Here is a 27,931-nt window from a genome sequence, read left to right on the forward strand (position 1 = left end):
AATACATGTTCCTCTATTTTGATGGGGAAAAAATATTACAGGTACCAGCTGAAACTAGAAGTTATTGAGGTTAGCTTCATCTATGTGATCTTCGACACCCCAGACTAGTTAACAAAAGATATATGCCACATCTTAAAGGGGTGGTATTGTGTATTTCTCTGCTACATAGTGCCATTTTATTGCACAATAAAATAACTATGGTACCTTAAGTAAGTCATTATAAAAAATTTGTATATATCAAATATGACTTAAAGGACATTTGACTTTGCAAGTTGATGCCTTGATATTGGCCAGAAGCTCCTGCTCTTTTCATCCATCCATCCACTACACCTGCTTGTCTTTGGAGGGTCATGTGGTGGGGTGCTAGCGCGCATCTCAAGTGGTCAATGGTCAAGAAGTAAGATACACCGGACAGTCCATCACATTGAAACACAGACACACAAGACAAACAACCATCTACACATACACACACTCGCACCTCAGGGCAAAATAGAGTAACCAATTGACCCAATTCATTATTGACGAGGGATGGAGTCCCTTTTTGTGGTTGCTGTTAAAGGACCAAACCCGTTACTGCTTTGGATGTGTCTATGTCATTCCTTGCTTATCTAAACAATGATGTTCAAGAAGAATTCGGTTAGAACAAGCTTCTGTGTAATTTGTGCTAACCAAACACATTTCATGAGATGAATCAACACAGTTATCCAGTTAAAGCTTTGCTAACATGGCGGTTGTCTAGGTGTATGTTTAAAAAAAAAAAAAAAAGTGCATCCCCAACGCTGAGATTTTCAAAAGATTACCAACATTTCCAAATCCAGCATTTTCCATGACAAGCAAAGACTACAAGCTCAAATGAATGAAACAGCAATGCTGGCTTACTCTGATCAGCCTTCCTGTTGAAATACACGAACCAAAGACTTTGCATAGTAATTTCAACTTACATTGTTGAGCTCTCTCTGGTTCCCATACAGCGCATGGTACTTTCTGTATTTGCCCTGGCGATATTTGTTAGAGATGAAGCGGCGTCTGTCTTCACTGCAGCTAGAGGGCGATAGGGCTTCACTTGGCGGGACGTTAGCGGCCCAGAAACTGTTCACCCGTTCGTTCCCGAGTTTTAGGAAAACCTGTGTTATAAATGAATAGAGCCACTTAAATCTGAAACGTTAGAGAAAAAAATAACAATTAAGATAATCATAGATTTAACAGTTTTAGAGCTGTAAGCTTCATCTTGCAACAAGCTCTTTATGTAATGTAAACCTGTTCTCTACTCACCGTTACCAATCCACTAAAATTAAAATTAATTAGTAATGCATGTAAAATCATGCGACATGAGGGAATAAGTTATTCCCATGTACATGTGCCTCTGATACTTATGAGAACTAAACAGTTATTGCTCTATAAAATTTGGTAGTTCTATGGTCACTTTAAAACAAGGCAGCCCAAATCCAGTCCTTCAGCTCTATGATCCTGTAAATTTAGGATGCATCGCTTCTCCAACACACCTCCAATTGCAGGAAAGTGGCTCTAAAGGACTGAAGTTGGGCACCCTGTTCCAAGGAGCTATCAAGAGATATAGGGCTCTTACGAAGAAAGTAGGTATTTAGTGTTCATCAGATTATCTGTAATGTAGATAATTGGGATCATCCTCAGTGAATGACTGACAAACTCACGAACTTGCAGCACAATGAAGTCTCAACTAATGATGTGATTATTTTCAGCTTGTTTACCTGGATAAGCTCCTCTGTCCAGATTTTCTTATCCATCTTCAGACTTCGTACTTTGGAGATACTCGGACCGAGTCCTCTGTGTTCTCCTACAGCATCCAAATACAAGTCAAATCTTGATCATGTACGACTTATTTTAAATACTTCATCTGCGCCACGAAACCTGGCTTGTCAAATCACATTACTACAGTTGTGGCAAAAAATAAATAACACTCTTTTTTGTTACTAGAATTTTGCAGTTTTTGAACCATAAAATGTAACAATTTTGTTGGAGATTTGACAGTTTTCCCCAGTGAAGTCAGAAACAGTGATCATCCCAGACACCCCTGCAAATCTGAACAATGTAAAATAAAAAACAATCTTGTAACCTGGGAAAGACCTAAAAACATTATATGTTCTGATGTGCAAAGCCCATTAATTGAAAGAGGAGCATATTCTTTTTCCACAGTAAGTATTTAGTATATGTTGCTGCTCACCGACAAAAACAGAAAACACAATAATGGTTCAATTGAGGACATGAATATACAAATAGAAAACAAAACAAAACTTGAAGCAGATAGAAACCAACCTGCACATTGCTTGCAGATCACCACACAAAGGTTGATGGCCGCCCAATCTGGCTGTGGAGCGCCGCAGTCGGCGCAGAAGCTGTTGGTAGGCTCCTTCCAGATCTGCTCAACCACCTCACTGTTGGACAGCGCTTCTCCTATGGCGTTCCTCATGGCCTGCACCCACTGCTCCCTCGACTGCTCTGACTCGGCTATAAAACTTTGGAAACAGGCAAGCCAAGAACATGGAATGATGCTGAATTGACAATTCATCCAAATCCGAATTATAATTATTTTTGTTTTCAACATCCCCAGCATTTCTTTCAGCTACAGTCATGGTAAAATGAAAAACAGAAACTCTTATTTTGATAAAAATATGTTTAGGTCCACGTGGAAAATAATTTACTGGTAAGTGTAGCAGCATCAAAGACATGTAACTATCATTAAAACCTAGGAGTAGTGATGGACTCTGACCTGAACCTCCAGAGCCACATAAAGACAGTTACAAAGTCGGCCTTCTATCACCTGAAGAACATTTCCAGGATTAAAGGACTAATGTCTTTAGGACAAGGAGAAGCAGCTTTCAGCATCTATGCACCACAAATTTGGAACAAACTGTAAAACAGCTGAAACACTGACTTCCTTTAAATCTAGACTAAAAACCCACCTGTTTAGGATTGTATTTGAAACGTAATCTATTACAAATTTATTGATGGAACTTTACTTAATGTTGTGTTTTGATTGTTGATTCTATGTTGCATTGTGTTTCTGTGTTTGATATGATGTAAAGCACTTTGAAATGCCTTGCTGCTGAAATGTGCTATACAAATAAAATTTGATTGATTGATTAATTAATTAAAAGCGCAGTGTTCTAAACAATATTTTAAAACCTTTAAACAAAAGGTTTTTGTAAAAAGGTGGTACATATTTCAGGATAAAAGATGCAGCATTAACCAGAGTATAAACAAACTATTTTACAAATTCTTCTGAAAAACAACAGAATTTTAATAACCTTTTAACAGAAAGGAGAAAATATATGAAGAAGTGCCGAAAATGATTGGCTGTTCAACTAAAATGATCTTATCTTGAAATGGAACCAAAACCCGAAAGACGTGGTAGAAAATGGAAACCAGGACATAAGTTTCTGATGTGATTTGACTCTGACCAACAGAAAAAGGCACAGTGATTCAGTCACAACACACTCGCAGCAAATAATCTATAAATAAATGCAGGACTTTTCATAGATCCCCATCCTGTCAGGCTGCAGCCTACACTGTCAGACAAAAGACCACTCATGCAAAAAACATGCATGCTTGTGCACAGGCGTTATCCTCCCACATTTAAAAAGCTTTTTTTAAATTCTTGACGGAAACCTAGCCGAACACTTATAGGACAGATCAGGGCAATTTGACAGCAAGATATCAGATCTCATTTCTATAAACACTTTAGCAATACCACTCAAATATTCAGCCACTGGTTTACGATGTAGAAATGCCATACTAAACTAAAGTCATTGCTTGCTTTTACATAGCAGTTTGAAACAAAGTTGATTGTTTGCTAGTTTTAAAATGTGTGTAAATGTGCCAAATTGTACTCTAGGTAGCATAATTTTAGTAAAACAGAATGCACTTTTATTGATATAAGCCTTTTATCTGCAAAAAAAAGTGTACAGCATTGGCTTGAAAGAATGTCAATAAACCTACCGCCACCCAGTGGTTAAACCTTTAATTTGCTATTGAAATGAATAGCATATATTAGGAAATACAAACAATTAACTTTTTGAGAAGATTTGGGGTCATTTCATCAACTTTATTAAAAAAAACTTAGGCTTGTCAGAGGGCTTGTTGGACTCTTGATTTGCTGGTACCTGCAGTGCCACATGCTGAATAGACATGCATAACTGTATCCAATCTGTTTGATAATGCTCAATTACCAATATTGTTTTGAGAAGGTGTGTTATTTGTTATTTAAACTTCTTTTTTTTATTTCTCTGAATTGGATTAGTTCTAGGCTCTACTACAACTTGGCAACATGTAGTAATATGTAATTACTGCATGTTATTGTCATGTAATAATTATAAAAGAAGCTTGTTCAGAATGATGCATAATTTTATTTTCAAAGTGGAAAATCTCAATAAAAATGTTTTTTTATTTCAGGGGGGGAAAAGTGGCTACCTGGGGAACCATTTGGATATATTTTGCTTGCTCAAAAGTAATATTTCAATATAAAATTCATACAAAAGCAACAAAAATCATAACTATATTATGTATATTTCACAATAAAAAAGAAAAACCATCACCAATATGAGACAGTTCACAGTAGGCTTAAAAAAAAGCATTTTGCATATACAGGTGCATTTCAATATATTGGAATAGCATCAACTACCCTGTGGAGGATGAGACAACAGAGCCAACAATGCAGAGCTACAGGCCACTGACTAAGGCTTCCTGAACACACCAGCAGAGCAACAGCAATCACCATGCCATGTCACTTTGATGCAGTAATTTGTGCAAACCAAGTTTTAAGAACATGCACTGTACTGTACTGGGGCTTTCAGCACGCTGACATTTATTTATTATAATCTTACATTTTCTTTTTCTGAGAAACATAATTTTGGGCCTCCATTAGCCTTCAGCTATAAACATTAAAAGGAACTTAAATGAAAAGAAAGATATAAATTTATTATTAAATAAATCTAATCAGATTACCTGAATATGCGGTAAGGTGTGGTGAGATCAAAACTACGACGATCTGAGTCTTTCACATTTCCAACGTTCATGTCAATAAATGTGATTCCCACTCCGATGCGATAATCCTAGAAGGAAGATGAAGAGTTATTTCTTTCATCACCAAAGAAAATAATATTAACTTGAGTCCAGAAAAAGGATGAAAGAATAGCTCATTAACTTTTCTGGAACAACTGTTTGAATAAAAAATGCCAAAATACATATTTATTTGACCTAAGAAGTCTCTTACATCCGCGCTCTTATAGAGAAGGACTTTATCTGAAGCAACAACAGTAAAAAGTTTGGATCGTAGCCCTCTGAGCTCCAAATAGCCATAATAATCTGGGGTCAAAGGTGAGCCTGCGATCAAAGTTATGGGGCGCTTGGGCCCCCCGGTGCAGTTCCTCAGTTCAGTCACCCATTCATTCCTTTCATCTGCAGACAAGCAAACATATGCTTTTAGTAAATCATGGTGTGCACAAATTAAAACGGATATGTAAATGTGATCACATATATGACAAAGAAAAGAAATGAAACAGACCTTCATTTTCAGCTCTGAAGATAAATGTCCGATTGTTTGTGGCAACCTCAAACTTCAACTCCCCCACGCTAGACACATTAGTGATAAAGGCTGTTGAGATAAACCCCTTGGAATACACCTCCTACAACACAACACAACAGATCTGTTACACAGATACATAATCACTCTGTGCACATGCTGCTCTGAAGCATTTAAAACTTGGTGTCTTTTGTTACCTTTTCATTGTCAAAGTATCTTAGGTAGTCAAATTCTAACTTCACCCATCGTCTCTGGTAATAAAGAGCCCTGTATGTGAGGAAGCATAAAGATTAACAAGATATTAATCTATTATAACATAAACCAAGTGAAGCTGAATAGACTCTGCTGTGGGTAGATTTTTTTTCTTTACTAATTCATTGTCATTATAAATGAAGAGTTTCAAACTCCACGTTTGTAAAACAGTAATTCTTAAAGTTGAATACGTAGCTTGAGTTTTACCCCTGTGGTGGATTCTTGTCCAGCCAGCCCATCTTGATGACAGAAGAAAGTTGGGAACTGTCTTCCTTAATAGGTGTGGACAGTCTGCCGGAGTTAGGCAGGCAAAAGCTGCCAGGCAGGTTGACGATGCGTTCAGTCTGCCAAGGAGGAGAATCTGGGCTGCACAGAAATGTCCAAACAAACACATGCACATGTTCGGAGATAAAATTAGACTGATGACTAAAAAAAATGGCTAAACAAAAAAACTTTAAAAAATGGCTACACGGACGTCTTTAATTACTTAGAATGCATACATTGACCAAATGTTTATGTAAAAAGCCAAAAATAGTAACAATTTGAATCTGCAACTTAAATACAGAATTGTGAAAAGTAAATTTACAGATTTCTTCTGTTATTGCTTTTTTTTTTACACTTATTCTTCAGACCATTGAAAGAAATTGACAACCAAAGTCAAGAATGTCAAACTCCAGTCCTGGAGAGCCGCTGTCCTGCAACTTTTAGTAATGTCCCTGGTCTGACATACCAGAATCCCAAGGCTAAAAAAAACCCCAGTCTGTAGTGAAGTCCTACTGAGTCCTGCTAATGGTCTAGTTATTTAATTCAACTGTGGTGGATCAGGAACACATCTAGAAGTTGCAGGGTCTTGGTCCCTGATGACTGGATTTTTACACTCTTAAGGCAAAGAAAAACAAAAAGCAGTTTATGAAATCATAAGTTAATTATAATATGCTGGTAACAAGTAAAAGGCAAAGAAAGCTCAAAAGGCAACACATCATCTTAGTTTAGAAACAACATCATTGACATTTATCAGTCTAAAAAGGGTCACAAAGTCATTTCTAAGGCTTTGGGGCTCCAGTGAACCACAGTTAGAGCTATTTTATGGAACAGTAGTGAACCTTTCTAGCTGTGGCTGGCCGACCACAACAACTCGAACAGTTTGACGACTCAACCCGGAGGTTACAAAAGAACAACATCTAAAGCTCTGCAGTCCTCAATTGCCTCAGTTAAGGTCAGTGGTCAAGATTCAGCAAGAATAACAAGAGGCTGGGCAAAAATGGCATCCATTGCAGAGTTAAAAAAAACAAGAGCCACTGCTGACCAAGAAAGACAAAAACACACAGTAGCCAGTCCAATATTTGCCAAAAAGTACTTTGATGATCTCCAAGACTTTTGGAAAAATATTTTGTGGACTGACGAAACATAAGTAGAACTCTGTGGAAGGTTTTGTTTCCCAACATATCTAGCAATTAGCACCACAAAAAGAAAACATCCATTCTAACAGCTAAACATAAAGTGAAATTATGACTGCTTGGGGCTGCTTTGTTGATTCAGCAACTGAGGAAACCATGAATTCTGCTCTCTCTTAGAAACTCCTGAAAGGAAAATATCTGGGCATTGGTTTGTGGCCTTGAGCTCAAGAAATATAAACCTCCATATTGATGCAAAATATTCATTGTCAGTTATTACAAGCGCACAAATGCATATCAGACAAAAGCTAAGCATAACACTATAACATTGACACCTCATATTCTCTTATCAAGCATGGTGGAGAAATAAGAGTTTCTTTTGCATCCAATGGATCTGCATGTATTACAGTAATTTCCACACAGACCTGAACTTTTTCAACATTAAAATATTTACAGTTAACACACAGCAAACTAAGTAAGCTAAGCTTACACACAACAAGCTAGCACTGCAGAATGAGTTAGGCGACAACAGTACTGTTGATCAGACCACTGTTGCATGCTTCACCCACTAATTCACACGTACATGTGCCAGTTCAGGGTTGACACCAACACAGTTCCTGTCTCAGAGCTGAGTCAGCGGAAGATGAATTTTAAACCCTCTAACTAGCTTGGTTGTTCACATAACACGAATGCTAATTAAAGCCATTGTCAAGTTTATCATATCTTTGTATAGCAAAGTAGTCTAGAGCAATCTCAGTTAAAGTATGGCTCAACTTGGATCATTAACCTGATATAGAGAATTACCTGGAAAAAACAGAACTGACAACAAAAATGCTATAAGAACCAACTGGTGATGCAGGGGGGAATTTGCTGATGATCAGAATAGACCAATTTGTTGCTTAATGAGCCCCAACTAATGAATTAAATACTGTATGTCAGGTGTTTTTATTCATATGAGGATTTATGGTAACACTTTATTTGACAGGGTGTGCATAAGACTGACATGACACTGTCATAAACATGACATAACATCCATCATGAACATGAAGGAGTCTTTGTGAATGTCTATGACTATTGTCATGAAGTGTCATTCGGTAAATAATGACACTTTTAATCCAAAGTTGCTTTAAAGGTTGCATTAAAAGTCCATTACAAGAGCCAACTTTGCATGATTTTGTAAATAATGACAATTTAATGCAAAGTTGCCACTTTTAATGGACTTTCATTGCAACTTTTACAGAAACTTTACATTAAAAGTGTCATTACTTACCAAATGACACTTCAAGACAACAGTCATAGACATTCATAAAGACTCCTTCATGTTCATGACAGATGTTGCGTCATGTTTATGACAGTGTCATGTCAGTCTTATGCGCACCCTGTCAAATAAAGTGTTACCGGATTTATTTACGCACATCCAAGACCTGCTGAGAATGATGTGAATGAAACTAAGCAAGGGTCTACTGAATTTTTCATAGTTTGCAATGAGGAATGAAATGAACACAATACTTAAACATCATTACTCACTCATCTTCATCTAACAGCTCGTCATCGCTATACAAAGAACAGACCCGCTTCTGTTGGTGAATGGGCACTTGTAGGGACATGTCCTGTTGGAGGAAACGATCGATGGTCACAAAGCACGGCAGAAATCAAAAGTAGGAAAAGTTATAACATGTAATACATCCCCTTACCCTGTCTGCCACCTTCCTTTGCTGAACACTGGAGGTAAGCAGGTCTGTATCCACGTAGTCATTAGAACTATCATTGACTGGAACCAAGACTAGTAAAAGACAAAGGATATGAAAAGAAGTGGAGCAGCAAAGTTTCTGCTAGAAAATAAATAGATTAGTATAAATCAATGTCAGTCAATTCAAGGAGTTTACAGATGCAAATAATTAGGTTTCAGGTCTAATTAAATAATCATTATTTTTTCATTTAATAACTAGTCACCATACTGGCTCTCAAGTCAGAGGATATTTTTATCAAACCCATTCAGGAATTTCTTGGCAGCAACATCTACAGTATTGCATGCAGGCACATTATATACATAGTTTCAAATCTCTTTGGTGTTACAGTCGATACCATTCTGGGGAATGCAGAAATACCTGCTGATCTTGACATTGACACAGCTCATGACCTCGAGTTACCTGCATTTACTCTGCTCTTAAATCCATTTCACAATTATACAATTATATTTATTTTGTTTCTGAGTGCAAGAATAATCTGAAAGTATTTGTGTGTGTGACAAGTTTCTTTCTTCACTTCACTTCACTTTCAGATTAGGGATTTGAACTAAGTGTCAAATGTTAAGCACAATTTCATGCCATATGACATGAAGAATACAAATTTGTAGTCAAATCAATCGTTTGAAACTGTGAAAAATGCTGAAAGCAGCAGAAGATTATTTGCAAAAGTGGCTTACATTTTAACTGAAAAAAATATTTTGTTTTTTATTTATATCTCAAACACACAGTATACATAGTACATATACTTAATATATATGTACTATGTATACTATACATAATACTTATATATTAGCAAAAAAGAACAATGATTGACCAGTATAAAAGCAACTGCACCCACTAACTGCAGGCTGCAGCCATCAACTAGTAAGTAGTTTTAATTATACATAGAATTACAATTACAGTAGAAAAGTTGGCCTACCCGCACACACACAGGAAAAGTCTCACTTCTCTCTCTTTTGTCTTTAACTTAAACCAAAAATGTCCCCGTACTTCAACTCTTGTGTGTCTTTGCTAAGGCTGGCTAACACTGACTATGAGGCAATTTGTGTGTTCCTTTCAAGGAGCTACCTGAGTCCCACCTATTTTAAAACTGCAACACTAACAAAACAAAAGAAGCAGCATAGCAAGGAGTGACAGCTCAAATTGTTCCTCAACTTGTTGTTTTGTTTATCGGTTATCGGCAGCGTTAAAAGTTCCAATCTACTCTTGGCAAGATGTGATGCAGCATATCTGGTCAAACCCGTTTGTTAACATGACGCAGAATACCTAGAATAAAAATGTAGTTTGTATAATTTTGTACTTGAAACAAATACAGTAGATAAGATATTTTTACAGAGTTGCTTTCAGGTCAGTAGTAGTTCTTGTATGAATGGGCAAGCTCTTCCTCCTGCCTCTCAAACAATCAAATGTGATGAAATGATCTAAATCCTGGCCTGGGGCAAAATACATTACAAATAAAAAGAGTGGGCGCCAACTCCCTATTAACTGCACATACATAAAAGAAACAGAAAACTTGTCTAAGATGCAACTAGCAGATAAGATTTTTAAAAATTATCAAGTTCTTTTGAACTGTCTTTTCTAATTCTGCCCTGGGAAATTGCCCATAAATAGAAAAAAAAAAAAAACTCTGAATACTATAGTCTAAGTCCTGCACATTCATGAGTGGTGTTAACATTTTTGGATGGCTTTAAACTTATTTGAAATGAAGTGCCAATTTTAAGTAGTGCTATTTTAGTGCTCTTTAGTGAAAGAAAAGAGTTGTCACATGTTCCCTCAAAGATTCAGGCTCAATAAATTCTATGGAGATGTGTGTGTGTGGCTCAGGATGTTATGCACACATAACTGGACTTGATGTTATGCACGTCCTTGCTTTAAGCTTAATAAAATCTAAAGTCCTAATGATCAACAGTGACAAACTATGCTAAGTTGTTTCTCTTGTCATTGTTTGGGAGCCTGCTGCAGAAAGGGAGCGAAACAAGTTGTGGCTTTGCAGGTTAAACAGAAACAACCAGAGTGATGAACCTTAATGCATTCTGTTACTTCTACCTTTGTTCTCCTCACCACTCACGTTACTGCAGCCAGAACAATAGATCAGATGTTGTCTGTTATTTACAGCCGGCAGACCATACAACTAATACTTCTCTCAATTTATCAAATGAGAGAGCTGTTTTACACATCTACAGTTGTTTTTTGCACAAATTTTAATACAACAAAACAGAACAATGCCTACAGGTACAGTGTATGAATAATGACTTGTATATTATAAGATGCATACTTCCTGTTTAGGCATAGTTTTATTGCTCCATGTAGATAAGATTGCAGATTTCTACAGTGATTAAAAAAGAATATTCTATTTAAAAGCATAAGCATGTACTCAAGTCATAGAAGCATAGAAAAGAGAACAATACTTGTGACAGAAATGCTATTGGATTGTTTTTCTTTTGAACTTTGCAGGATGTAGTGAAGCACATCCCGCAGTTATACAAAGGGGAAAAAGTACAGTGATGATTGCAAAAACTTTGAACTCACAGGACATACAGGAAACTAGAAAATTTCGGAAGAAATTTAGCCGGGGCCTGCCAAGGCGCGCCCGTCGGGCTTGGGCCCGGCGTCGTCACGCCACAAATCGGCGTCGACGCTAAAGAACGCCGCGACGTAATCAGTGGCACGCGGAGAACCGCAAGAACGTTAAGCGAGGCGGACGTGCACCATTCAGTATGATTTAAAATGTTGTCAAGGCTTTTATTTTGGAAGTTTTGTTAAACTTCATTTCAAAGGGCCAAACTAATCCCATGCGTAACAGTCATTGGGTTAAAATAGTTATATAATGCTCAAAACACAAGTAGCTGATGTAAAAATATTCAAGGCTTTTATTTTGAAATGTTTGTTAAGCTTCATTTCAAAGCGCCAAACTAATCCTATGTTTATCAGTGCTTTGGATGAAAACGTCAAATAAAGCCAAAAAGAGCAGTTACGTCATGTAAAAATATTCAAGGCTTTTATTTTGAAATTTTCAGTATGCTTCATTTCAAAGGGCCAAACTAATACCATGTGTAACAGTGCTTTGGATGAAAAAGTCAAATAAAGCCAAAAAGAGCAATTACGTCATGTAAAAATATTCAAGGCTTTTATTTTGAAATTTTCAGTATGCTTCATTTCAAAGGGCCAAACTAATACCATGTGTAACAGTGCTTTGGATGAAAAAGTCAAATAAAGCCAAAAAGAGCAATTACGTCATGTAAAAATATTCAAGGCTTTTATTTTGAAATTTTCAGTATGCTTCATTTCAAAGGGCCAAACTAATACCATGTGTAACAGTGCTTTGGATGAAAAAGTCAAATAAAGCCAAAAAGAGCAATGACCTGATGTAAAAATATTCAAGGCTTTTATTTTGAAATTTTCATCAAGCTTAATTTTAAATTGCCACACTAATCCCATGTGTAACAATTGCTGGGTTAAATCAGTTATATACAGCTCAAAAGAGCAATTTTCTGATGTAAAAATATTCAAGGCTTTTATTTTGAAATTTTTGTTAAGCTTCATTTCAAAGGGCCAAACTAATCCCATGTGTAACAGTTACTGAGTTAAATCAGTTATATAATGCTGAAAAAGCAAGTAGTTGATGTAAAAATATTCAAGGCTTTTATTTTGAAATGTTCAGTATGCTTCATTTCAGAGGGCCAAACTAATACCACGTGTAACAGTGCTTTGGATGAAAAAGTCACATAAAGCCAAAAAAGAGCAATTACGTCATGTAAAAATATTCAGGGCTTTTATTGTGAAATTTTCAAAATGCTTAATTTTAAAGTTCAAAACTAATCCCATGTGTAACAGTTACTGAGTTAAATCAGTTATATACAGCCCATAGCAGCAATTAGTTGTAAAGGCCAGTTCAGTCAACCTCTGTTTCAACTGAGCGGTCCACTATAGATAGAACTACAGCGATGCGTATTCGTAGTCCAAACCAGCAGCCAATAGCCTCTTGAGATCCGTTGCTATGGCAAATAATGGTCTCAGCAGGGTGTGAGCTCTGAGCTCTGAGCTCTCAAACACACAATTGTGTGTTTGAGCAAACACGTTTTACTGACAAAAAGCATTGGAAACAAATCCTTCTTGTTCGGGAACCGTAATACATATTCGAAAAGCGTTTTAAGCGTATGACAGTTCAATATGTCTTCTGCGATAGTCCCGAGATTCATATCTGTACCTCACTCAGAACATTTACAGCGATGAGAGAAAGAAATGTTGTGCCCAGATCTGAACCGAGATCGGCTGTCACTGTAATTTGAGCAAAAATGAGAAAGTTTGGGTCGCTTAGAGGCAAATTGTGGACAAACCGTAACTGGTATCGACGAGCCGTCTTCACTTTCGAAGAGATCACAGACGTATCTACAAAATGAAATTTGAATGGCATTTCTAGGTGAATTTGTGACGACACAGCAAATCCTCAAAAATAGGGTATTTCTAGGATTTTTCCCATTGAGTTATAATGGGGTTTTTTTCGTAGTTTTTTGCGAATTATGTCGCCACGTTAAGCCCAAATCCCACCAGAAGTAATAGCTCCAATGGCGTGAATTTTCTGCACGTTTTGATACCTCATTTGTAGGTGTGCACCCAGCGGTACGAGCCGCATTAACGGTTACGGAAGAAAAATAAAGATTAAAGAGACGCTTCTCTCCGACAATAGTAATAGGTTCCTGCCATTGCTTTGCATGGCAGGCCCCAATAACCAGCAAAGATGTTGGCTCCTGCTGAAAAGTTGCTTGGAACTGAAGTACCATAACTAAAGGGGAGTTGGGTTTTTTTTTCTTTTACTTAAGTAATCTTGATGCCAATCCTGGGGTAACTGTAACCTATCACTAAGACCGTGACAGCTCTCATCTGCCGGAAGAAATTTTTTTTTCTGCTGCTTTTAAAAGCTGGTAATACTGTAAACACAGCAGGAACTTTAATGTCGAGTAAAAGACAAGAGAAAAAAGTAGTAAGTATTCTACATGCCATAGATACAAGCTACTACAGTAAAGTAGCACAGTTAACCCAAAAAGTCTGCTCTACAGTGCAAACCCAGATATTAACCAGACTACACTGCAATACTGTTACATCATCAGTTAAACTATACAGATCTGGGACATCAAAAAGGTTAAGGTTGAATTAGTTAACCGAGTTATTGTGTAACTACTAGTTTTTAAATATTCCAAACAACTTTTCTGTTTGTGCATTTCTATGACAAGAATTTGAATTGGTTTCATTTCATTAATTTAACTGATGACAATCAGAATGATAAAGGAAATGCGACTTTCATTTTGAGGCCGAATCAAAAATATTTTACCTGATTGTTGCTGATTATAAATGTTACTAAACTCACGAGGAGGTTTGGAGATCTTCCTTGCAGGCAGAGCAGGCTGTAGTTCAGTCTGGTCGGACGGTTTGCTGATTTCCTGTGCTTGTGGTGTCCTGTTGCGTAGTGGAACCTGCGGAGTGGGGTCGGTCTGAATCAGCTCCTCAGTTCCTTTCTTGGTCAGAGGTGGGCTGGGGGGTAAAGACGAGCGTGACAGGTCAGCAGAGCAATGGGGGGAAGAGGAGGAGTCCTTGGACCCCATTGAGGTATCAGTTCGGGTAAAAAATCCACGTAGAACAGCGAGTTTAAACATCCTCTGTTGAGCAGTTCTCATTTTGTCACCTTCCTCCTCCCTGTGTCAAAACTGCAGAAATCGCTGCATGTGAGACTTCATACTCAGTATAATTGCTACATATCCACACATGACCAGAACGCAATCAAAAAAGCAAATCCCCCAAAAAATTAAATTTTTCTACAGCTGCACACACACTGATTCAAGAGGAAAAATGAGGTTCCTTTGCTCCCCTGACTCTCTGCCTTTCCTTCTTTGCTTCCTGGTTAAGCTGCAGGTCCCAACCTGTGTGGGACACAGTCTTAGTATAAATAAATCATACCTGCCGCACCACTAGTGACACATAAACACACAGGGAGTAGGTCCTGGGAATGTTTGCTTGTGCCAGATTAAGAAAAACAATAATTTCCAATACTATTATACTTTCCAGTTTTGTTAGAGGACAATGTGCACAACATTAGCAGTAATTTAATATTAAACAGTCCTTAGATGATCCAAACAAAAGACATGGTTTCCATAGGCTTGAGTGTACTCGAAGACCTGCAGAATCAAGAAATCTCCTAAATATTACAGATCTAAGAAAACGAAGATGGATGAAAGAACTCCAGCAGAAACACGTCATTCCTCAATATTAAGGAATTCAAGAACAGACGAAGAATAAATAGGTCTATCAATCAGTCTGAAAAGGGTTAAAAAGCTATTTCTAAGGCTTTAGGACTCCAATGAACTGCAGTGAGAGCAGTTATCCACAAATGGAGAAAACATGGAACAAAGGCGAACTTTCCCAGGAATGTCCAACCTACCAAGAGCAACCACATCTGGGTTCCAGGAGATAACATATCTCACTTACAGTATCTCAACTAAGAGCAATGTTTGTGATTCAATAGGACTTTTTGTAAAATATTCTGTGGAAAGATAAGATAAAAACTGGAATATTTGTTAGATGTGTATTTTTAGAACTGCCATGACCTTTAACAGACAGTTCATGTCCCAAGATCCTCCAAATAGACTACCCCAAAACATTATTATTGCAGAACATCCAATTAGAAGGAACCAAAAAATTACATAAAACCTAAATCTGTCAGAGATATGAATAATTCTGGACTTAACTTTAAGATTAAATTAAATCTAAATTAAATTAAATTTCCAAATTGTCATGACTTTTTTCTATTAATGTTGGTTTTGTTTTTCTAATATCCTCCTGATAGAGATCCAGAGATGAAGAAACTGGAGCCTCTGTTTCTGTCTTATAAAAAGAGAAGTCACCTACTAGATTGAACTGAAAAAAAGTCTAGTTTTCACAACATTATGTACAGTCATCACCTAAAACAATAAGCACATGACTACAAGTGCTGTATCTTCAGCTAGAATCACTGACGTGTGAACCACACCAAGGGACAGCTTACTTCTTTCACTTTGGTGAACTAGTTTAGGTGATAAAAGCGAACCTAGTGGTTTTTGCACTGAAGCCCATAGAATACGCAAAGTAGCCTAAATATCAAAACAATTTTTTAAGGTTGGTCTGCAAAAAATAAAAATAAAAACTACAAAGTCCAAAATGTGACAAAATCTAAAATCCTGACGTGCATTAAGCAGATTTTTATTCCACTCGTTTCTTCCCTTCCCTGGGACCAGCACAAATTTGGATAATCTCTCAGGACCAGATTTAAACAAAATCAATTTAGATATAATAATATCACTGCAAGTCAATTTCTATACTGCAATATATAGAGGTCATCTCTTCTTTCTTTCTTCCTTTCTTTCCTTCTTTAAAGTCTCAGATGAAAGCTGCCTTGTTAAAATCTGACTAGTGGTTGATTAATCAGACCCATGTGAACTCTATTTACTCATCATCCCACTTCCCCCTGCTAATGAAATCAGACAGAACACATCTAAAATTACTTCGAAACATCCCCGCAACATTAACAAAACTTCAAATAGTCATGAAACAGGACGTTAGGACTGTTTCATCAGAACATGAAATAAAATCATCTTAGTCTTAAGGTCCTAGGTCAGACAACAGATATGATTAGGTCATTTGGATAATGACCCCTCAAGTGTTGTCCTTGCATTAGGACAACACTTGCCGTCCTGGCATTTAAGGAGGGTATAAAGTAGTAGGTGAAAATGTAAAAATCTTGAACAAAAATGTGAAAAGTGTAGTTCCAACCATACTGGCCACTCAAAATACTTTACACTAGAGCCACATTCATCCATTCACACTCACAATCATGCACAAATTCATTGATACGTAGCTTGGAAGGCAACTTGGAGCTATGTGGCTCGATCATGGGGCACACGTTATGTGACAGCAGTAAGCTAGAGTCAAACCCACAACTTCCTGGTTGATAGAAAACCACTTTGCCCACAGAGCCACAGATGTGAGGGTCTTTACTGGTTTTATTTGTACAAATCATTCTGCAATGTATTTAACTAGCTTAACATAATAGATTTTCACAGAAGTCTATTATCTCACATGTAAGCAAGCTGTTATACACTGTATATTTGATTGGTCCTATTGCTTTTTTTTTCTGGAAAAGATCATATTTAACATTCTTAATTTTAAGCACGTTCTGAATATTTACAGGCAGATAATGATAAAAGAAGAAAACAACAACAAATCCTTAAATTTTTATGCTTTTAATTGAAATCAATAAACAATGGGTTGACTCTCCAAAAAGTTGTTGCATTGTGTGAAATAATCTAATACTTTTTGTGGTATTGCTACAGATTTAGATATTTTATTCTCGATATAATTTATATAAAACTTGCAGTCTAATTTACAACAATGACCACTACAATTTTATTTCAGAAAGAAAATCAACTTGCTTAATTATTATTTTTTTAAGTTTTAACAGGGAGGCTTGTACATTTATTTTTACCTCTGTGAAGACAATTACTTAATGTCAAATCACTTCTTTATTATCACTTACTCCCTTCCTAAAAGAGAATATGTGCAGAAACTGCCGAACTTTTGTTCCATTAAAAAAAAACAATATTTTCTGAAAATAAAAAACATTTGTTTTCAAACTAATCATAAATCTTTCTTTGATATTTAAACAGTGTGCCTAAAACATAACTCAGTGACACACGTACCTTTTAAATTGTTTATTTTTAACATCCTGAAGTCTGCCTTTCAAATAGTCTGTAATTTATTTAGATGACCTTTCTAATAGAAATATACTTTTAGCCACACACAAAGAAAAGCAAACTGTGTTTCACTGTTATTTTTGAATAATCCATTGACCAATCAGTAAAGAAATGCCACTTTGAGGGGCCTTTTAAAAAGAAACAAACATCCACAGAAAATGACAAAAGGGTTATGTTATTAGATTAATTCCAACATCAAATAGAGTAAACCTCTTCTTGTAATCCTCCTAAATCATATTCATTACTTTTAATTAGTTTGTCTGTTTCATAGCTTTAAATGACCGGATTTTTGTGCAATTCTGATAAAAACGTTCATGGTTCTAAAAGCATCTGCTATGTTATCTCTATGTTTTTATTATCAGTAAGATCATTCACTGTTTCACTTATTTTTTGAATAAACATTGGCATTTACTTTGTGTAGCTCCAGGATTCACTTAAGTGTTTTCCAGCAGCCAACAGGCAGGATATACCCTAAAAAAGCTCACCAGCTGACTTTAGGGGTCATCATAGACCAGTGGTTCCCAAAGTGAGGGGCGCGGTGTGGATGAATGAAAAAAAAAGACAGTTACACAAAAGTGTTTCACTGTAAAGATGGTTTGTAGTGTGTTTTGTTGCAACCTGAAGTGTAAAATAAACTTCAGTGGAGTTTGAAAACAAAATATGTGTATAGATTTATGTCTGGTTGAACGATGTGTGTGCCCAGTTGATATTTTTTTATTTTTTGGGAGGATTTTATTGTAATGCATAGGGGGGTCCAGAAAATCTTTGGGAACCACTGGGGGGGCCCAGAAGAAATTCTTTGGGAACCACTGCCATAGACAGACGCATATTAATATCGAAAGGTGATAAGAAATCACCTAACATTAACAAGTTGATTTTTAGGAGTCTAGCAGAAAACCTCACTGTGTCATGATATCCCAGCAATCCACAAGGAACAAAACAGCTGTACTTTTACTTGAGAAAAAGGCTATAATAATTCATAGTCAGATTGTTCAGCTGATTCCACACAGGTTTGTATACTGTCATGTGTGTTTGCGTATTTGAGAGCATTATTTTGTGTGGGTCTATAAAGAAAATGAAGTGTCCGTTGGGAAACTTCAGGTTCCATGAGATCCATGACGAATGAGTTTATGATACACTTCAGATGTGCCCACACTTTAAGATAAAGGGTATAAAATATACTATATTTGTCAGAAAAGAGTAAGTAACTTTTCCCATGACTTCACTGTCTCATTACTTTTTCCGCAAACTTAATGAATGTCGGACCCTCTATAAAACAAAGCTGAATGCTCTATACAACGGGGAACAGAAGAAATCTAAACTAGCCATCAGTCAACCTCAATCTGGAACTTCATGCAAGGTCTTGGCTGGTGAGCTTGATCATGAAAAATGTTGTGAAATCAGCTCACAGTGATGGAGGAGGGTTATTTATAATATGACAGCAATGTGACTATATTTACCAAGACCACCACTGGTGACCAATGACAGCGCAATGGACTAAAGTCTGTAAAATCTAAGATGAGGAAACTAACAGTAGGTCATGGATGAGTCTTTCAGCTTGATAATAACTTGATGTGTATGCATTTTCCAGGCACATAGTATAATTTTATAGCACAATCAAGTAATTATGTTACCTTCAGCTGTTATAAAAATGCCTCCATAAAAGGAGGCGTCTGGGGTAAACAGATCCTTGTTGGAGCAAGTCTTTAGGCACCCTCGAATGGCTGCCAGAGGAGATTCAAGAATTCTTCAAACACACATAAATGAATCAAAGCAACACTTCAGGTATGTTTTTGATTGTAGTACAACATTCTAACATGGTGTAAAGCTCAAAAAAGTAATTTTTACATAACTGGCCTTCTTTAAAGTCAGTTTCCAGATTTTAATCCTATAAGAAGTGGATGCATTGGAAGATTGGGTCACAATCTCCTCTGAGATGCATCAAAACCTGGTAATAAGCTGCAGAATATGTCTGTCTGATTGTCCTGCCAAAAAAGGTTTCTCGATCAAGTTCTGAGTTATACAGTCAAATAACTTCATGTAAACTTCATCTTTTTTTTTTCTGTATCTCTGTACAAAAATTAAAATGACTGTTTTTTTAAGTGAGCAAATTTGGAAAATCAAAAGGGGATCAAAAACTTATTTTCTCACTGTATAAGTTCCAAAGTTATAATAAGAATTGCACTCAGTCAGATGTTTGTCAGTCCACTATTGTGAAAGTTCCTCTTTTGCCCCTTCTCTTGCAGTATGTTAAAATCCAGTTTATAATAACTGTCAACTCTTCAAGGTTCCCAAGTCATCAAATCTGCAGTTCTGGGGTGCTGTGGTGGCGCAAGGGCAAAACACAGCCCACATATTGAGGCCTTAGTCCTAGTGGCGGTGGTCGCAGGTTCGATTCCCGGCCTGGTGACATTTGCCACATGTCCTAACGTAGAGCTGGGTTTCTAAATTATTTGAGATGAATTGATGAAGTACTGTACATATTTATTATGAGTTTGCCGTGTTGTAAATGATGTGGAGTTTTAGACTTACCCTGTTTCCTGTCGAACTACTTTCAAATAAAGGCCACTACAGGCAAACCTAAAAATTTAAAAAAAAATCTGCAGTTCTGTACTAAAAGTAAAGAACTGCAGAGCAGAGTCTAGTCTGCTAATTTAGTTCAGTATCCCTATTAGCAGTTTAGTCTGCTAATAAAAACAATTGGTGCTTCCCTTTAGGCCATCACATGCCACAGAATAGAATGTACAATTAAAATTCATCTAATTACAAAGCCTATTTAATCACCACTAGAAATCAGCTCTAGGACAATAAACCACACACACCCTGGTTCATATTCTGATATGTATATGAACTGTTTATAGGTCAATCTAAAAAAAAAAACAAAACAGGTTTATGTGGCATTCAATGGTGGCAATATAATTTTCATAGTGCCATGCAAGGGTGTTAATACCCTTTGACTATGTTCACATTGTCTGCTTATTCTAAATGAAGAGAGTTTTGAACAACTGCCAACCTGCCATAAAATTGCGATCGATTTCAACAGACAGGCAAGAAAGGAGGTCATTAGTCTGAGTGGAAGGTGGTAAATGTGGAGGACCCACAAAGATCCCCAGGAGGGATAAAGGTCCACAAACTTTTTATATGGGAAGAAAATCATGTATAATTTACCTTAAACTTTACAATTGTGCACTACTTTGTGTTAAATAGACTGAAATGTATGGCTGATATGTTCCAATAAGTGAAATAAGTATAAAATTGAAAAACAAGTTTGTCACTGCTGTGCTGTTTCTACCCCAGAGGAGGCAATCCTTTTTAACCCAATAGCACTTTAGTAGAACCTCAAAAACACAACCCTGCCTTTCTAAATTACTCATCGTACACAGCAATTACTCCTTAGCGTTTCTTTCTTAAATTAAACCACAGAACACCAGAAAAAAAACAGACAATGACGGGAAACAGGCCCCAGTTCCCTCTTTTTCTCAGAGGAAGAATGCTGAGTGGGGTTTGCTAGCATTGCTCTATATTTAACTCAAACTGTTCTGAACAACGATGACTGCAGGCTGAAGAAACAATAACCGTTTCTTTTCATCTCCCACGCTTAAGTTTTAGAGGTTTTTTTTAGGCAGTTCAGAATAATTGTGCCGAAGCAACGGCTGAAAAACTCTGACAATGGTTTTGGCAAACAAGGGGCGCTTTTTAAATTAGCAAGTGCACTTGCTGCAACCTTCGATGTTAAAAGCAAGTTAAATGTAGCACAGCGGCTCAGTAATGGGTGCATTTATAAATAGCATTCGTGATATTTCTCTAGAAAACAAACCTTTAAAGAATACATAAGCTACGGCGTACTTATAGCAGCTTGACAGCAGAAAACCAAAAGTCCCAGTTTTAAATTCCATGTTTGTTTTCTGTTCTTTGCAGATCTGTAGGTTAAACACCAATAATGCTGCTATTTCAGAATACATTTCCCACTGCCAGACAGAATCAAACAAGGGATCTGGTCCCCCAAAAAACCATGAAAACCTTCACGCTCTTTTCAAGATAAAACTAACTTATAGACTGACGCAACTCTAACTCTAAACCCGTTTCTGTTGACCAAAACAAAAACAAAAAAAAACCCAACCTGAACGCATCACAGACCGAACACATGCAGAAACATGTTTTAAATAAACATTACCTTCCACAACATGCTTGTGAGGAGTCCTCTTCCATGATGATACCATCTTAAACACAGACACATCAAAAAAGCAGGAGGAAATGACTTGGTGACCAGAAAATGGGAGGGTTCAGAAAGCCACACTGACAAGGAAGAAAGAAATTACCATCAAGAGAGCGTGTGAATGTTTTCCGACAAGGGCTGCAATAAGTTCAGAGATACTCCCCCAGCAGAAAAAAAAAAAACACTTCTCAATCTATATTTCTCACTCTCTCTTTCTCCCACCGTTGCTGTGAGAGGGTGATGGGGAGGAGAAGAGCTTAAAAACTGCTGCTGGTTGTTCTGCATTGTGACTTCCTCACGCTTTCTAAAGCTAGTTTCCCTTCAAAACACAGATGTGTGTCAGTCACAATTGAAGCGACCCGCAAGCACACAAACAATGTTAAGTTTCAGGTTTCCCTTACAAATGAGGTGAAAGAAAAAATGAGAGATTCTCTTATCTGATGTGCCGTCACCACAAAACATGCAAACAAAATACTATAAAACTGGCTTTAAAAAAAGCCCTTCTCTTCTGCTTTAAGAGTGAAATGTGGATTTGTAAACACCACTCAGTGTACACTCATTACACAAACATCTAAAAACAAAAGACAGAATTTTCTTTGTGAACTTTCAATGTTTATTCCCCCAACACACACACACAGCTCTTTGGAAAAATAGGACAAAACATTAAATCAGAGAATGAACTGGTTACACTGGGTATACTTTCAACTAACTCACTAAGTTAGCTTGCTACAGTCAATCGGTAATAGGAAGTGCCTAATTTTACTTTCAGGAAGTATTATGAACTACACTGTGACATTTTCAAATATTCTGCACTGTCTAAAGCTGACAAAGGGTGCACTGTCTCCATTATGCCAGTAGGTGGCAGCAAAGCTCAAACAACGTTAAATGCCAGCTCTTAATTACAGTCTCTAACAGCAACTCCAACTGATTACTATTCATTTTTTGGTTGGTTATTTATTTTTGCATTGCTAGCTGTAACATTTTACTGAGGGACCGGTCTGACTCCAAGAGCATCCTGGAAACACTGAAAACAACATTATCTAAAATTAGATAAGAAATTACTTAAAAACGAGAAAGGTAGAGAGAAAAAAATGATTATATTAGGAATAAAAATGTAGGGTTTTTTTGTTTGTTTTTTTACATTTTCTATTTTACGCTAGGGGAAAAATAGGACAAACAAATGTGCCAAATACTTTAAACTGCTTTTACTTTATCTCAGATGCTGAAATGTGTATTTAACAAATGTAGGCAGCCAACGATTTTATTTCCCATTACTCCACCCACAAATTCTTCTTGATCTAAACAGCTAGTTGACTATCCAAAATCAAGTGATTTTACATTTCTTCTATACCTCTAGATCTTTTAAGATATCATCTAGTACAAACATCATGGTTTCTTACTACTTTCAAACCTCAATGACCCTTACTTGTTGCACCTAGAAACATCTGCTTAATACCAACATGTAAATGGTATTATGTTGGTAATGATGTGCTTCAGACTGAAGTTAAGGCTGTTATGAAAACCTCACCTGTGAGTTTTGGGAGACTGCAGAGGAACCCGCTGTGGGATTGGTGGTGGGCCTTTAGAGCCTGCTTTTGGAGGAAGAGGTGGAACATTTTTGTCCTCACTGGGAGCGGAGGCTGAGGAGATGGGAGAAGATTTCCTGGCTTCATCCCCACCGAAAGATGGGGTAGACGGCTGTATGGGTAATGAATTAGGCCTAGGTATGGTCGACTGAATGCTGGGAGTTTGGACGGGTGCTTCTGTGGAAACAAGGGTGCTGGTGGGGGTAGATATCAGGGATGAAGATTTGCACTTTACTTCTGGAGGTACCACAACAATCCTGTCCAAACTCAAAGAGATAGAGTGTTGAGCAGGAGATGAGGAACTCAGGGATGAGATGAAGGGCTGTGGGGGGCAGTTAGGTGTGCTGCGTGGGGGAACAGGTGGTAAAGATGTATCAGGCAGTGGAGACACAATGGGTGTAGGCTGACAGTTCACTGAAGAATTAGAACGAAACTTTGTCCTCTCCTTGGGTACAGGCTTAGCCCTTTTTTCATCCGGTGTTCCACTCCTCTCTTCCTCCTTTCCTCCTACAGGAGCAGAGTGTCTTTGCAGAGGAACAGGCTTCGTTTCTCCTTCTCTATTACTGTTGTCTTGTATATTAGACAAATGTCTCTCCTTGGGGACTGGTTTGTCTCGCTCCCTGGGTGTAGGTCTTATTATCTCGCCATCCATTTTCCCTTCTTCTACTTTTCTTTGCATGGGAACAGGCACAGGCTTCTCTTTCCTTTTAACTTCAGGATGACCGGTCTGCTCAGACCCCTCTGGCTTTATAACATTAGAGTATGCATCATAACTAGCAGTCATTTTGTTAATGTTTGCCAGGATTCGTTTCTGGTGACCTGGCAGGTTGATGCCCATCCGGTCCAGTTGATTTGGCGTGAGGTTCTGGCAGTCTTGTAAAGTTGTCAGTCCGGCCTCCTGGAATGCCTCACCATATTGCTCCAAACGTAGCGTGCTCAGCCAGTCACTCACGTTAGCACTGGATTCGGTCAGAGACATGGCTTGTTAGTATGTGTTTGCAGCATGTGTGAGGGTCAACGTGCCATGTGAGTTTGCTTTCATGAGGAAAAGACTGATCGTAGCGATTCAGACCATGGCTCTGCAGCCTGTGGAACAAAGAAAACATCAACATGTCAATTGCAACCAACCACATTATGCAGCTTCAGGATTTTTTATTTTTGCTTAAACCATTACTATCTACATCAAAGAACATGGTGAAAGCATGTGGATGTGTCAAAAGCAAATTCATCCTTGAATATAGTTTGCCTGAAGGTGACACATTTATATGCAGGCAAGTATAATCACTCTAGGAATGTCCAGTCATCATGTTTTTTACAAAGAAGTCTAAGATTTGGTTCTATTTCCCAGAGATGTGTTTTAGCATAAGAATCTACCCCAGAAAGTTCAAGGTGAAGAACAAAAGGGTCATCAACCTTGATCATATCACCAAATTAGTTACAAAGTGACCTCAGATATCCCAAATTCTGAGAACAGACGAACGACCACAGAAACAGATTTTTTGCAATTTATTAAAGTTGGTTTAAGGCTAAGAAGCCCCTCAACACATACGTTTTTCTATGTATTGAGACTGAAAGAACAGATAGTTTCACCCACAGAAAAATCCAACACTTGTTTTAGGATTCACAAGAAATAATTTAATTATTTGATCCCTGTGTTCAATAAATCCTGATTAATTTTTTTATGTTTATCATTTCAAGTAAAGCAGAAATGTGACTGCTTCTGTAAACTGTTAATTTATAATCAGCTTACTTATTTCTCACTGAGCTTAGTAAGATGCAAAAACCACAAAAAGGTAACTACAGTAATGTAAAACTACACATTAGCCTGTAGTCAATGTAAAATAAAGCCTGGATGACATGCATTTACCACATGCTGAAAGACTTGTACCTAAATAGGGTTTCTACAGCAATGTTCATAGAAGGTTGTGACAAATCCATGAATGTTTAAATCAGTTCCCATCTTTTTCTTTGGATGTGTTTCTTGCTGTCGCACTGCCATAATGAATGCATCATTCCAATTTATTTTTTTCTCAGGAATAAATTTACAAAACTGTCTGGGGTTTTTGTTTTGTTCTCCTGAAATTGAGGTGCTACTAGTGGAAATGTTAGGTGGTGCTCCATTCAACCATGTCCTTTCGGCAAACCTGAATCACATTTTTAACCAAATGATGGCAATGGTGTTTTCTAAAACTTTACATTGGTAAACAAACTTTGTTGCTAACTTGATGAAACATTGTTGTATCCAGACCATCAATTTATGATAATGAAGATTGTAAAAACTGCCCTTAGAGGTCATTTTATTTAAAATGTAGTGCAGACAGTCTTGTGAAAGATTAATGATTAACTGGCATAGTAAAAGTCTCACTTTAGTGAAAGAGGAAGTTGTGTTAAAGCCTTGATGGGGGCTGTCATTTTTATCAGCACGTCTTCAGTTGAGGAAGGCACACTGTAACGCCTACATTCCTTTCCTGTGATACAAATAAGGTTGTCAGATTCAACTGGTCTGCCCACACGCATGTATAAACTGTCGTCAAAATTTGTGATTTTACCAAGTACTACCCCTGAGAAGCAAACATATACTCAGTATTTGGCATTGTTACTACAGAGCACTATGTGAGGAAGTGTGAATGACATAACTGGTATACAAATAATGTCCTCACTGACCGGTAACTTGTCCTTATACGTCTCTATAACTCACACTTAGTTGATTCTCAGCATCCACAGGCCCTTTTCTTTTGTACTCTTCTGCATTTTATGTCTCCCTTTCTCTTCAGTTGGGGTTTTATTCACCTTGCCATGCATTGAGTCCTGGAATATCAATCACCTTATATCAAAGTGTGACCTTGATTAACAAGGCTGATGTGGCAGCTCATAGCCCATTAAACACATTCATATTTAATATAAATATGGCAATATAAAGGTACCAAAATTTCCAAATCAATATACAAACACCTGATGCGTTTAGTGTCTTATCTGAAAGCCACGTACTGAAACGAGGGGAAACTGCTGGTTTCCTCACACATAGGCACAGACACCGTTTCCCCTCCATGCACACAGGGCTCTTAACTGAATACAAGTATAAAAGACAAATGGATGGTTTTGGTGATTTCTTACATGTTCACAAAGATACTCAACAATGAATTAGGGCTTTTCCAACAAAGTGATTGTTGTTGGTGACAAAGTGACTAGCTCTATCACCAGTCCTTAACCAGGGCTGGTGATAGAGCCAGGTCTTAAGTAGATCTGCAGAATGACTGCTTTGCTTTTCCATCACCTGAAGCAAAGTTGCAACAATATCGTTGAGTCATTAAGGTTTTACCGAGATAATGTTGGGTCCTCCCGGTTTTATTCTTTATTTTTGTGAAGGATTATAGCACATTAAGACACATTAACTGCAAAAAAATTATTATTTGCCCCAGTTTTCCAGCAAAAAGATGATCTGACATCTTTATTTATTATGGTGGTAATAGTTATTGGGGCAACAGTGACAACAGTGGTAGATAGGTTTCATTTCATGTAAAGAGTCTTTGAGTGTCCTAGTAAAAGTGTTATGTAGGTCTGATGTCATTTCATAATATTTATTATCAATGGAAAATAATGTCCTGTAAGTACAGCAGGGGTAAGTGGCAGACTGACCCTCTTAACTGTCACTTATGACTTAAGAGAAAAAAAAAACAACAGTTGTAAGACACAGCATAGAAGTCTGATTGTGTTATGCTGATGTTAATCCAACATTTTACTACCTTTTGAAGCGTAGAGTTTTTATGTTTTATTATTTTACACATGAAACTAGAGTTTCAAACATGGATCTCACACTGATTTCATCGGTTGCTGTTCCGTGTGAGCCTGCCTCTCACTTCTGGTGATAGAATTATTTTTACTGGTCCTGCAACAAACTGGTGTTACATTAGCATCAGTTCTCAGGGTGTGAGGTAGAGCTCACAACAGTCGAAACACAACAAAGTGGAAGGTAAACACTGACATCACTTAAGAACTAGAACCAATTTGGTGGAAAAGAACCCAATGAGAATTTCATCACCTTTACAACAGCACACTGAAATGGAGGGTTTGAAATGGTAGACAGCAATCAAATTCTACATCCCTCCATCATCTTCCGCTTGATCAGGGTCTGGGTCACTCTGGATGGGCGACCTAAACAAGGAGGCCGAGACTCTCTTCTCCCCAATTATTTGGGCCAGCTCAAAAATGTATCTTTAGAAAAAAGAAACAATCCAGTTGCCCTCTATTTAAGCACTTTGCAGTGAAATAAAATAAAAAAAGTGTTTAAAGTTAGTCTGGCCATTGCCTTTCTGCGCTATTCCACTCGATTCAAATCTCGCTTACATCACAGTCTAGCCTTTCTCTTGTTTACAAGGATTGCCTTGGGCAGAATTTCAG

General features: G+C 37.3%; 1 protein-coding gene across 6 annotated transcripts in view; it reads right to left on the minus strand.

Moving 5' to 3' along the window:
* The window catches only part of arap1 (ArfGAP with RhoGAP domain, ankyrin repeat and PH domain 1), a 73,018-nt gene that overhangs the window by 33,357 nt on the left and 11,730 nt on the right, over nt 1-27,931 (minus strand). For 3 of the 6 annotated variants that reach the window (XM_032590896.1, XM_032590895.1, XM_032590894.1), the window contains exons 2-13: nt 23,476-24,619; nt 14,317-14,480; nt 8,898-8,986; nt 8,731-8,813; nt 6,017-6,175; nt 5,755-5,824; nt 5,540-5,660; nt 5,249-5,433; nt 4,981-5,087; nt 2,293-2,492; nt 1,728-1,813; nt 942-1,124 (exon numbers count right to left, since the gene is read on the minus strand). In XM_032590896.1, the coding sequence (XP_032446787.1) occupies nt 942-1,124; nt 1,728-1,813; nt 2,293-2,492; nt 4,981-5,087; nt 5,249-5,433; nt 5,540-5,660; nt 5,755-5,824; nt 6,017-6,175; nt 8,731-8,813; nt 8,898-8,986; nt 14,317-14,480; nt 23,476-24,512 (2,484 nt within the window). In that variant the 5' untranslated portion in view covers nt 24,513-24,619. Of the gene's footprint in view, nt 1-941; nt 1,125-1,727; nt 1,814-2,292; nt 2,493-4,980; nt 5,088-5,248; nt 5,434-5,539; nt 5,661-5,754; nt 5,825-6,016; nt 6,176-8,730; nt 8,814-8,897; nt 8,987-9,870; nt 10,087-14,316; nt 14,481-21,905; nt 21,952-22,050; nt 22,133-23,475; nt 24,620-27,931 lie in introns of those variants that run through there. The other 3 variants (XM_032590897.1, XM_032590898.1, XM_032590899.1) reach the window with 3 other exon arrangements.

Source organism: Xiphophorus hellerii, chromosome 18, assembly GCF_003331165.1.
Source record: "Xiphophorus hellerii strain 12219 chromosome 18, Xiphophorus_hellerii-4.1, whole genome shotgun sequence".
NCBI classification, from domain to species: Eukaryota; Metazoa; Chordata; class Actinopteri; order Cyprinodontiformes; family Poeciliidae; genus Xiphophorus; species Xiphophorus hellerii.